We start from the raw sequence: 11,744 nt of genomic DNA, 5'->3' as shown, positions 1-11,744 counted from the left end.
CCGGCCACCCCAAGCACCACAAGGTGGCGCGCCCGCACTAGATGGCGCCCCACTCCCAAACCCTAGCGCCACCTTTCTCCTGCATAGTTCCGCCGCTTGACGGCTTCCGCCTAGGACTTCTCCACCACCGCGCGACACCCGCCGCCGTCGTCTTGTCGGATTCAAGGAGCTACTGCCAGCTCGGCTGGAACGGGGGGGAGGTGGACGTCGTCTTCATCAACAAGCGAACGTGTGGCCAAGTACGGAGGTGCGCCGTTCGTGGCGGACACGCTTAGCGAAGCTCCGCCGGACTTCTCCACCACCACCGACACCACGCCGTCGTGCTTGTCGGATTCAAGAGGAGCTACTACTTCCGCTGCCCGCTGGAACGGGGAGGTGGACGTCGTCTTCATCAACAACCGAACGTGTGACCGAGTACGGAGGTGCTTGCCCGTTCGTGGCGCCGGAAGCGATCGTGATCAAGATCTTCTACGCGCTTTTGCAAGCGGCAAGTGATCATCTACCGCAGCAATAAGAGCCTACTCTTATAGGCTTTGGAATCTCTTCAAGGGTTAGTCTTGATCATCCCCTCGTTGCTACCGTCTTCTAGATTGCATCTTGGCTTGGATTGCGTGTTCGCGGTAGGAAAATTTTTGTTTTCTATGCAACGTTTTCCTACAGTAGGAGCGTGGGACTCATCAAGAAAACCTGATTTTGATGTGTATTTAAAATGAAAAGTAGCTTTTGGAATAGCAAAGGGTTTAGACATTGGGCGAAACATAATTGTGTTCAAGAACAATGAGGGCTAGACTTCCAATGGTATTGTGTGTGTGTGTGTGTGTGTGACCCCTTCAGCCTTTCCACCGCTAACATTTCCTTCGCTCGATGGCCTCTTCGTTGCATCTAAAATCGTCACACTCGAACAAGATAGGGCAAGCGAAACAAGGGGAATGGGAATTCAATTCGATATGTCTCTGTTTTAAACGATGACATGATCATCAATGAATTTATGTGAAAGTGGGAGCTCTACAAAATAGTCATCCGTAGGCATGTGGTACTTCGCACCGTGGATGCTACATGTCGCATTTCCAGCCATCTCATTTTCACTAGTTTGTGAGGGCATTTGCACATTGAGAATAAGTTTATGGGTGTGCAAGCCGTTTTTTTCTCATATTCTCCCATGGATACTGCCTTCTCCCCCTGTTTCCCCTTTCCTCCACAACCGCCTCTAGCATCTCTGTGCTTCATCTTTGGTCGCCAACGGTAGGTGGGAGGGGGTTTATTTATGCATAGTTGTAGGTTTAGCGTTGTTCGGTTTCTTTTTGTGAGGACACCTAGGTCATCAGAGCACATCTACTTGTAATATTGATTCTTTCACAATTGACAACATTGTAAGACTATTTGTTATTCATTTATGAAGAATTTTCTATGCCATATTTATGATTGTTGATCTAATCATGTGTAAGTAGTCACGGGCTGAGGGCTAAGGCATAGCGTCGTACCAATATATGCATCTAATTGTAACGGGGTTGTTTTGTAATTGATTAATCTAGATCCATCTATTTGTCTCGACCCTAGGACTTCTGAGATATCCAAGACCATGAAGATCTATCAATAAAGGTAAAAGGAAAGAGTAAAGGAGAGTTGAAGGTCATTCTCGAAACCTTGTGACAGTTGGGTACTAGGTTGTATAGAAATAAACATTTAGGGATCAACCATGACGTCTTAGATCTTAATGCTTTGATATGTTTATCTTAATAACCCGCGTGAGAGCCTCAGGCAAGTCGGTGGAGACACGGTTTGACAATTAAATCCATACTGCATACAACAATAGGCTATGATGTTATTACGACGCATCGCCAACATGTATCATGAATCTCTATTTAATCTCTAAGACATATTTGTGCTTCGTTTTATCTTTTATATTTCATATGCATGTGTACAACTACAAGTGAAACCTTGACCCTCACCCATTTCAATCTGTTGATAAAACACATAAAAGATAACGTACAATTTGGTTTGGTAAACAAGTAATTTTACAAAGTTCTCGAAGGCTCATTCATAGCATCTTGCACCAAAGCAAGTACTTCCCAAGGATTCCATGAACCTAGGTCTCTAGGAAAAAACAAGTTATACTACATTTATAATTCAAATCGAAGGTATCACCCTCCTACTGTCCCTGCTTTGGATCTAATGTGTGCTAGGGTGTTGACTTCACCTAGTGCTTCTAGCTCTCACGCTAGGGAGATGCGGGGTGTTGCCCCCGCTGATGTGGTTTCTTTGTCACCAAGATTCTGTTGCTTGCAGCAAACAACACATGGGTGCGGCTCAACGATTGAACTTCTTCTTCCTCCCTTCCCGCTTGCCCTAGACGTGAACTTTTGCGATTGCGGATTGGCAAATGATCGCTCATAGGTTGTTTTGTTTGTTTGCTTTCTTTTTTCAGGGGTCTTTATGTAAAAGCAGACAACTATTCTCTTTCCTTATGTACCTTTGTGCTAATCTAATACTTGCTCTGTTCTAATAAGTAAGGCATATTTTTTAAAAGTCAAGCTAATTAGAATTTCACCAATTTTTTTTAAAAAATACCAAAAAAATATGATACTATATAGATATGGTGTTGATTTTGAATCGTACATATTTATATTATCTTTACTATTATATTGCAGTTGGGGATGGTGTGTCACTTTGACATCAAACATTGGAGCAATCTCAACCATTAATCATCCATCTGATCATCCTCAAAAACGCTCATCGATCCCATGCGGCTCTGGATGGAAAAATCTTTACTATTATATTGCAGTTGGGGATGGTGTGTCACTTTGACATCAAACATTGGAGCAATCTCAACCATTAATCATCCATCTGATCATCCTCAAAAACGCTCATCGATCCCATGCGGCTCTGGATGGAAAAAAAAGTTCAGAATTTATTACCTACCAATCAGACCGCCATAAATCAAGTTAACGTCAAAAGAACTAAATCGCGGATACAAGGAAAGAATTGATTAGCGCTTGCAAATCGAAGGAAATTAAATAACTCAACCTTTTTTTTTCCTCTAGCGCAAAAGGAAACAAAGATCTCGTGCATGCACCAGGTTATTTCCATTCTAGAATCAGTCCTTTAAATCTCGTTTCTTCTAGCTATAATGACGACCAGTTTCCGCATCCAGAGGCCATCATTGTGTTGAAGCTCGTCGGTACCCGCCGTCCTTGAGGCTCCACCATTCATCGTCGTCTGCGTGTCAAAGGTGATCCTGCTAGCATCCTCTTGCAGCTTATGTCAGCTTCTCCGTCGAGGCTACAGTCCATCTTCCTCATCTGCAACAAAGATGCAGCGCGTGTGTAAATTATTGATTTGAATAACACGAATAAATGACAGTTTTTCTTTGTTTCGGGTGAAAGGGCGACAACAGTTTTAACGAGAAGAGAATCCTCTTTTTTTTTGCACGCACGGAGCTAGGCATCCTGCTGCAGCGACCCAACCATGATCACTTCTTAACCAATTTTGTAAGCATATAACTATAAAGAGAACCGATTATCAATGGATCTATTTTGATAAATGATATATTTGCATAATAATGTTTATACCTGGCTTCTTCTAAATCAGTACTATGGCAAGTGCACAGGGTGATTATTCCACTTGAGTATGATGTTCTTTGTTCGATTTGTATAATCGCAAAAATGTGTTCCTTCACGACTAATCTACCTCATTGTTGCCTTCTATGGTTGTTCAAGGGGATAGCTGAAACTTGCAGGACTCTCCTATCCCCTTCTTCATGCCACGTGCTCATGCACTTCCGACCAGTAAGGCTAGCTAGAAATTTCAGCATTCGCCGCTTTTCGGCTGTGACATGCGACCACTTAGGTGAGAGAAAGGTTATATCTTACATATCTCTATAATATAGGATGCTTGCCATTCAATGGTTTTGTGTTCTGGGACGATATCGATTTTCTAATTCGAAGCAAAAAAATTGATTCACAAACACATATGGTTATAAGCTATAAGGGTGAGGGCTTGATATGCACTTGGTTTTTAGTTGCAGAGGCGCTACATTGATCAAGCATTGATAGGTTAAAACTAGCATGGATACCGACTTGTTTTTTCTGATGATGTACTGTTTTTTTAGAAATATTTTACAATGCATTTTGGTTTAGTGGCATGTGAATTTTAAAGGCTTGATTGCATTGCCTAACTATTTTTCTTCATATTTACAAGGTGAAGAAGCAAAAAGATGAAATGAGTGCACATGACAGTAGTGCCAAACTTTCCAGCAAAAGGAACAATGCATCAGTTCTTCTGGTTCAGAAAGATGCATGGACGACCAAAGATGGATGTCGCTGGATCGTAGGTGCCGTCCAACAATTAGAACTTTAGTCACCAATTTTCCATTCACCAGTGCCCCCATAGCTCAACTGATTCCTGGGGGCAGATAAACTCCAACGAGTGAAGGCTGCACACCATAGGCAGAGTGAGTAGAATAAGATCCGTTGGGTGCTGACCTGGTATTAGAAGGTGTCCCCGTCCTCATTGATGGTTGACAAGTTACATTACTAGAACAAGTGCGGCAGGTTCAGATGAACATTCACATTCATCTTCGAGAGAATTTTCTCCTATAAGAGTGAGAAGAAGGGGTGATGGATGCTGCAAGATGTGTTTTCCACCAATATATCATTATCATAAATCGTGTAGATGGTACATTGGTTTCAAGTCTCTCGAGAGGGAACATATCAACAACACTGTCAAATTACAAGGAACGTGTCTTACGTTGTTGAGGTCAGTCCTACAACCTTTGCTGATATCTCGCATTTAGAAATGTCAATTCCAGTGAAATAAATTGGAAGCTATGTACAACTATGCAAGCTGCATTGCAGGCTTGACGGCAGTGTAGGAGATGCCACTGAACTCTCACATGTAGGATTGTGTCATGATCTCATTTTCACTGGAATTTGAATGAGGTGAAAATTTAGGCGACTAAAGGTCTTATTTCCATTGCATTATCCATGAATGCTTTATTAATCTAATCTTATGGAAATCTTGCAAGGGTATCTTCACTTGCATAAATGCAATACTACTGTATGCGTGGTGAAGTTTTATCATCAGATATGAATGTCATACCGTGCAAAGGCTACTACATTGTGCAAGTCACATATATAGAACATGCAAAAATCTAAGGAAGCTTTGGTGTCTTATATAGGTGGTAATGCATCCGCTGGTGAAGTTGGCTCGCAAAATCCTATTTGAACAAGCATATCAAGTTTCTGGGGAAGCAAGTGCATAATTTAGATTTCAGTCGTGCTACCTACTTGATTTTCCTCATGAACCAAGTACATTTGTACTGTATAAAAACTTGTAAGCGAACAATGACATTTTTGCAGTTTCTAGGGCTCAGCTTTAACGCCTGAAGCCAACACTTTCAATCTGGATCTCAAAGGCCAACTGATCAGCAGAATGTTGGCGCAGATGTAGTGATGTGCCAATAGTTGCATCTAGACTTCGTCAGAAATTTCTTGACCAAACAATACTACGTCTACAACAGCAACATTACATGTGGTTTGTTTTCTTCAGCATTATAACAACATTGCTTTCATTTATTCTGACCTGGCATATCTTTGTCCGAATTATTTCCATGCATTCAACGAAATCAACACATGTAATAGAATGCCACAGCGGGGAGGGGAGTTAGGGCGCCTCCTAGCTGCAGTGCTATTCCCAATGGTAATATACTATTTATATACTTTGTTACAGTGAGAGAGAATGGATTCTCATCCATAGACAAATATCGATTAAGCACCAGAGTAGTCATCTTGACTGAAAAGAGAATAACCTGCGGGTGTACACATCAGAAAGTTTTTGCATTTTTTGGTGTGTACAAAACTTAGGAACCCGTAGCAACGCACGGGCATTCAACTTGTTTTTTTCTAAAAGTTTGGTCAAAGATACATAAATTGACTTTTGATTTGTTTGAAACTAGTTACTCCTTTCACCCATAAAAGAATGTCAGAGATTTATCAAAATTTAGATGTAAACAATTTTTTAGTAGTATGGTCCATTTTTTTTTTCTTAAAAAAAAAATCAAGCCGATCCAATATGTACAAGGACATCGCATTTTACATCATTCCACTCCACCCAGCCGCGTCGTTCGCACGCAAACTGAAACATTCCATACGCGACCGGGCAAAACCAGGCCTCCTCAAACCCTAACCTCACAGGCGGCGGCGGCGGCGGCGGCGGCGGCGGCGGAGATGGACCCCGACGGAGTGGCCAAGGCGTTCGTCGAGCACTACTACCGCACGTTCGACTCCAACCGGGCGGGGCTGGTGGGGCTGTACCAGGAGGGCTCCATGCTCTCCTTCGAGGGCGAGAAGTTCATGGGCGCCGCCGCCATCTCCGCCAAGCTCACCTCCCTCCCCTTCGACAAGTGCCTCCACAAGGTCGTCACCGTCGACTGCCAGCCCGCCGGCCCCACTGGCGGCGTGCTCGTCTTCGTCTCCGGATCCCTCCAGGCAGGCGAGGGCGAACACCAGATCAAGTTCTCGCAGGTACGGGCTCCGATCCTTTTGCCCGATCTAATACCTGCTCGCTGCTATGTTCTGATTGAAGCGTGATATCTCTTAGATCTCCATTTGGAATTTGTGGAGAACTTTTGCGCTTAGATCTCCATTCGGAAATGGTTTAGGGTGGCGCTAGGTATCTGTCGTTACTGGCTTGCGGATGATAGGATGAATTGTTATATCTCCGTCAGGGATTTTACGATGCCACGTGAAGAATGTTAGTAGATTGCTGTTGACTCCCAATTGTTAACTGTGCTTTTCTCAGTTGTTTAATCTTAATAACTGCTATGTCGAAATGTCTAGTTTATGCTGTTCTTCAGACAGTCTCTCTGATTGGGCGCTCCCTGCTTATAGATCTCAATGCTGTAATAGCTAATAGGCCTTAGGAAGGCGGTAGGTGACTGGCGTGGTAGCTTGTGAATGCTATACTGAACTGTTAGATTTCCATCAGGAATGTTGTGTGAACAACCTTAGATTGTTCTGGTGTAATCTCAATTGTTAACTGAAGCCGTTCTGATTTATCTGCTGTCCACTATAGTTTATTTTGGGGTGCATTATATATAGATTATTTTGGGGTGCATTATAACTTGCTCATCACTGCTGTTGATGTTTTTTTTTGGTCTCTGGCTAATGGCTATTGCCCTGGAGATTGAGATGCTATGAGCTTAGTCTCAGGATCTACTAGTGTCCTCGGATTTCAGTATTGCACAGCCTATGTGATCTTCAAACTGTCATGAACTTAATCTGATTTATGTTTTTCAAGTAGTCTGTAGGATTCATCATGTAATCTGTATCATTACTTTTAGTGCTTCCTGTGACAAATGGTTTTTTATGTGTTACCACTTGCCATTTGTCTATGCCTTGTCCTGTAAGTATATCCTTGCTACTGATCTCTTGGTGGAAGGATTGGAATATGTATTAGTATTATCTTATATATATTCAGTTACTGTGGTTTTGTTTCAGCAGAACCCATCAAATCAGGTGTTCTCTTTGCTTTGGAATATCAAAATGTCTTTTCTACTTTTATTCTTTTGGCTGTTGTATAGTCATAGAATACAAAGTCTTGTAAAATTATACTATATTAATTTCTCTATCTTTCTTAGTCAAGTTATACGGTGATAGCTCTACTATAGCCCTATTGTTCTTTTTTGCATAATATGGTAGCCACTATTTACCATGGTATGGTGCAAACTGTGCTTATGTGATTTCAACCAAAAATAGCTTGCTCTCCCTTCCTCCAGTACATACTATATTCTTATAAAATGGATTAGATCAAATTCTCGTGGTTGACTTCTTCTCGTGCGTAGTAAATAAAATGGTATCACTAGTCATGCACTTGTGTGTATCTGCCACAATCTTTGGGGGTCGAATACAATATTTTCTGAATCACCTTTTTGTTTGTCTCATTGTCTCTGTTATTTAAGCTTTTTTCTCTCATATCTGCATTATGGTGTGACTGTGCATTCCTTGTTGAATTTGCGTCTCTGCCAGCTGTATTTTATTTTACTTTGATATGTGGATGTTATGTTTTGCCTTCATAATCATTGCTATGAATCCATAGATCACCTTAATCATTTTTTTTTGTATGTATTTGCCTATTTGTGATTGTTTTGATGTGTCCAAGTTCATTGGAAAGATTATTCTTGACATGCCCACTGTTCTCTTTGCTAACATTATCATGTGCTGGTGATGCAGATGTTCCATTTGATGCCTGTTGGACCAGGGAACTTCTACGTGCAGAACGACATGTTCCGCCTGAACTACGGCTAAGAACCTTCCTAGAGTTTGTTCTCCCTGATGGAAGACGGACAATCTTTTCGAAAAGAAACAATCTGGTTGTGTTTTTTGACGGTGAAAATGTTTTGTGCTTTATGAGCTTTGCTGGTGGTGAAACATGACACCATGTATGAGCTGGGTCTGTATTAATGTACATTGTATTCTGGTCTTCTCACAACAATGTTATTGGTGGAACCGTGGAAGTGCTGGTAAAAACTTCGCAATTCTGTTCTTGCATGCGTTCATCGCATCCACAGTCCGTTTTAAATTCTGTTAATCAAGAAAGATTAACACCGAGATTTGGCTGACTACCTCCCTATTTTATTAGAATCTCTAGCGCGTGAAGTTCATAATAAAGTGAAAACACACGTGGTTGCCTGATTCTGTGTCTGATGCTGACAGTAACCCAAAAAGGAGCCAATTGCTTGCGGCTTCAAAAAAAAGGAGCCTTCTCGAGGTTGCTCACCTCTTGCTTTCATGGCCCTGCTTTCGACCTGGCCACAAACTTTTCAGTTCGTTGGGTCTCAGGGCAGCTGTTTTCGAGATGTAGTCAGGGCAACCTGAGAGATCCCAGGATCTGCAGTTATCTGTAGCAATCTCATAACCCTTTTGGGTCCAGGAGAACAGCACTTTCATGAAGGTCCGATAGACTTGCTAGCTCAGACTAGGACAGGTCAAATTCAAGCAGAGGAGACAAATGGTAGTGTAATCAAAAGCAATACGCCATTACCACCAGATTGGACACACACCTATTTTCTTTTTATTTTCCAAAATGGAGGAACCTATGATCAAAATCATAAAAGTTAATTTCAAGTGCAGGAAGCACTGCTAGCCTTCTAGTGGACACATTATGCAGATTAGAGTGCTTCCTTTCAAATAAAAGCAAGAGAATGCAAACGGAACAGTTGCCATCGGAGCAGGACAGATAACAGTCACCCTCTTACGTTTTCCCTTTCCAAAATGGACAATTCATTTGTGAACAACAAACATACAAATACAATTTCAAGTATAGGTGGCATTACAAGCCTTCCACTGGGAAAGATATCTGATTCCAGTAGTTGTTACCCTCAAACCGCAGCAAGAGCATGGCGAATAAGATACAAGCTTATCCGAAAATACGGAAAGAAAAGAGGCTTTCCACTCCTGAAACAATTATACGCCCTGCGTAATACACCAGAGCATTCTTCCCGTATGTACAAAGTTTGCTGTCAAGATGTATACTCCTAGCTATAGTTTCAAACCTGCAGTGTTACATGGTAAAAGTCGCCCAGGGAGGAAAATACAGTTCGCAACACTGACAGTGCTGCCCAAACTTGGCTGCTTCTATACATCTCTGTGGGGCGCATACTCCGTATTCGACTTCACGTCTACATGAATGGAGGAGACTTGGGAAACATATGCCCTGTGAGAAGAGGACAATAAAAAAGGTCAAGTGATACTCCTGTATTGGATAGTTGAGCAAGCAATACATATGCAGAAAGTCTTGGCAGCATGATAATGACATATGTACAACACCATTTAGTATCGACGAAGAATGTATATATAAAGGAGTTACATCAGTATGATCATACAAACTGAGTTTAGATTGTAAAATTGGATCTTCACGATGTACTGAAATCTATCAGCATAATATATTATAGGAACATAATGGCAGAGACTTTATCATGTAAATAAAACTGCCCTCGAGCAAATCGTGCTTGGTGGGGGAACCAAGGCTCACCGTGTCCGCAACTACTTACTTGGGAGATAGTCTCTAATCAATCTAGTAAATTGTCTATTTAAAAATCATGTTCCTATCGGAAATGTAAGACTGAAAGCGAAATGTTAAATAATATAGGTCAAGTTTCATTTCCCTCTCTTGTTTTTTCCGTGCAAGAGACTAAGACAGCTCTTTTTTTGGCAGGATTATCAATGCTTATGTATTCGTCCTATGAAGTTTACCCCCTAAGAACCCTACCCAGCTACCCGTGGCCTGTCAACATTAGCAAAGATATAAAGTTTCTTATTCTTGTCTCCTGCTTGACAAGCACAAAAGCGCTTAAGCAATTAAATCACCCTTCACTTTTATGTAACTTTTTGACTTTATATGTTTACTGCTTCTGTTCTCCTTTGGTTCCATATGGTTATAGTAGTAAGGTAGTTATACTCTTCTCATTGTTTAGCTCATGAAGAAGCTACTTTAAACGGTCTTTCTTAGTCTAATTCTGAGAACTACATTATCCAGGTAATAAACTCTCACTGGCATGCACCAGATGGCACATATTGCTTTTCTTTTCCCTTGTCTAGGCTATGAGGTAAGGATGACTGTTTCTTAAATCCTAAGTTAATCCCAATTGCCCAGGGAAGTTAATCCCAATTGCTTTTTTTGTGAAGAAAAAGAAGAATTTCAGCTCATGAGCATGGATATGATGCCCTGATGAAGTGATTTGGTATAGAAATCATAAAATTCCAATCTGATTGTCGGGCTCATGAATAACAATATTCAGAACAATTTATAGCGCCCATAGACCATGGCTGTTTCAGATTTGCGCAGAAATTAAGCACATACGCCCAATTCGGCGCAACTAACCCGGATCGAGCACAGAAACACGACCAATTCGCGTATCCCTTCCCAATTGGCCTAAAATTTACACAGAATCGCATCGCAATGTCGAATAACCAAAACACAGAGAAACAGACAAGCTGTAGTAATTCTTTTCCCCTCGAAGGAAGGGGAACGGACAGATCACGTACATGTGGAGGCGTCCTTGTGAGGTGAGGGGGAGCACGCGGCGGGCCAGCAGAGGATGGCCCTCCCGATCCCGGAGAGGTTGGTGAGGAAGCCGACGAAGAGGAAGACGCAGGCGAGGCCGAGGACCCAGGGCATGAGGAAGAATCCGAGCATGAAGGTGAGCGAGCCGCAGAGCATGAGCGCCATGGACGCGCCCAGCAGCATGGACGCCACCCCCGCCGCCGACACCTGCCGCGGCCCCGCGGCCGCCTCCCCCGGCGGCCGGAGGATCGTGAGCACGAGCGCGCTGAGCTCGTAGAGGATCCGCGACTGCTGCGTCTCCGCCGCCGTCCTCATGCCGTCGGAAGTCGATCGGAGGAGGAGGACGGGACGGGATTGGGGAAAGAAATGGTTTTTGCGTTGCGTTGTGGGTTGGGTTTGAGAGGAGCTTTCGTTGGAGCTGTTGAAAGGGGAAAAGGGAGCAGCATGGGCGCTGTTGAAATAGGAGGATGGGTCCACCGTCCGCGAGAAGATAATGGAAGCGGAATGGATGCCCGTGCTGATTATTTTGCCCGATCTTCGTGCTGATATTTCACCGCTTACTTTTTTTCACATAAAAAATAATTTCCTGATTTGTACTTACCTCTTATTAGATCATTTGCATCGCCATTCTTGCACTTATGAGTTGCAAGTTAGGTTATAACTAAATAATTTTTAGCTGCAAG

At 42.5% G+C, this 11,744-nt stretch overlaps 2 protein-coding genes across 2 annotated transcripts; one reads left to right on the top strand and one right to left on the bottom strand.

The window, feature by feature from the left end:
* Positions 1–6,233: 6,233 nt before the first annotated feature.
* Positions 6,234–8,540, top strand: LOC124653650 (nuclear transport factor 2-like; the record flags this gene model as incomplete). The annotated part of the gene is given in 2 exon segments (XM_047192719.1): positions 6,234–6,521; positions 8,229–8,540. Coding segments are annotated over 2 exon segments (363 nt in total), but the record flags the coding sequence as incomplete, so codon positions are not given.
* A 769-nt stretch (positions 8,541–9,309) lies between these two features.
* Positions 9,310–11,479, bottom strand: LOC124652717. The gene is made up of 2 exons (XM_047191761.1): positions 11,043–11,479; positions 9,310–9,711 (listed from the first exon to the last, which is right to left on the bottom strand). The coding sequence occupies exons 1-2, from the start codon at positions 11,374–11,376 to the stop codon at positions 9,677–9,679; spliced, it is 369 nt and encodes a 122-aa protein (XP_047047717.1). The 5' UTR covers positions 11,377–11,479; the 3' UTR covers positions 9,310–9,676.
* Between the last annotated feature and the right edge of the window lie 265 nt (positions 11,480–11,744).

This window comes from Lolium rigidum, chromosome 5 (genome assembly GCF_022539505.1).
Source record: "Lolium rigidum isolate FL_2022 chromosome 5, APGP_CSIRO_Lrig_0.1, whole genome shotgun sequence".
NCBI classification, from domain to species: domain Eukaryota; kingdom Viridiplantae; phylum Streptophyta; class Magnoliopsida; order Poales; family Poaceae; genus Lolium; species Lolium rigidum.
The sequence above is the reverse complement of the archived record's forward strand: the minus strand, read 5'-3'. Positions and strand labels throughout refer to the sequence as shown.

Excerpts from the sequence above, each read along its gene's own strand:
- LOC124652717 (XM_047191761.1), bottom strand. The coding sequence starts at position 11,376 with ATGAGGACGGCGGCGGAGACGCAGCAGTCGCGGATCCTCTACGAGCTC. Across the intron at positions 9,712-11,042 it reads TCACAAGGACGCCTCCACAT|GGCATATGTTTCCCAAGTCT; the intron begins GTACGTGATCTG and ends CTCTTCTCACAG.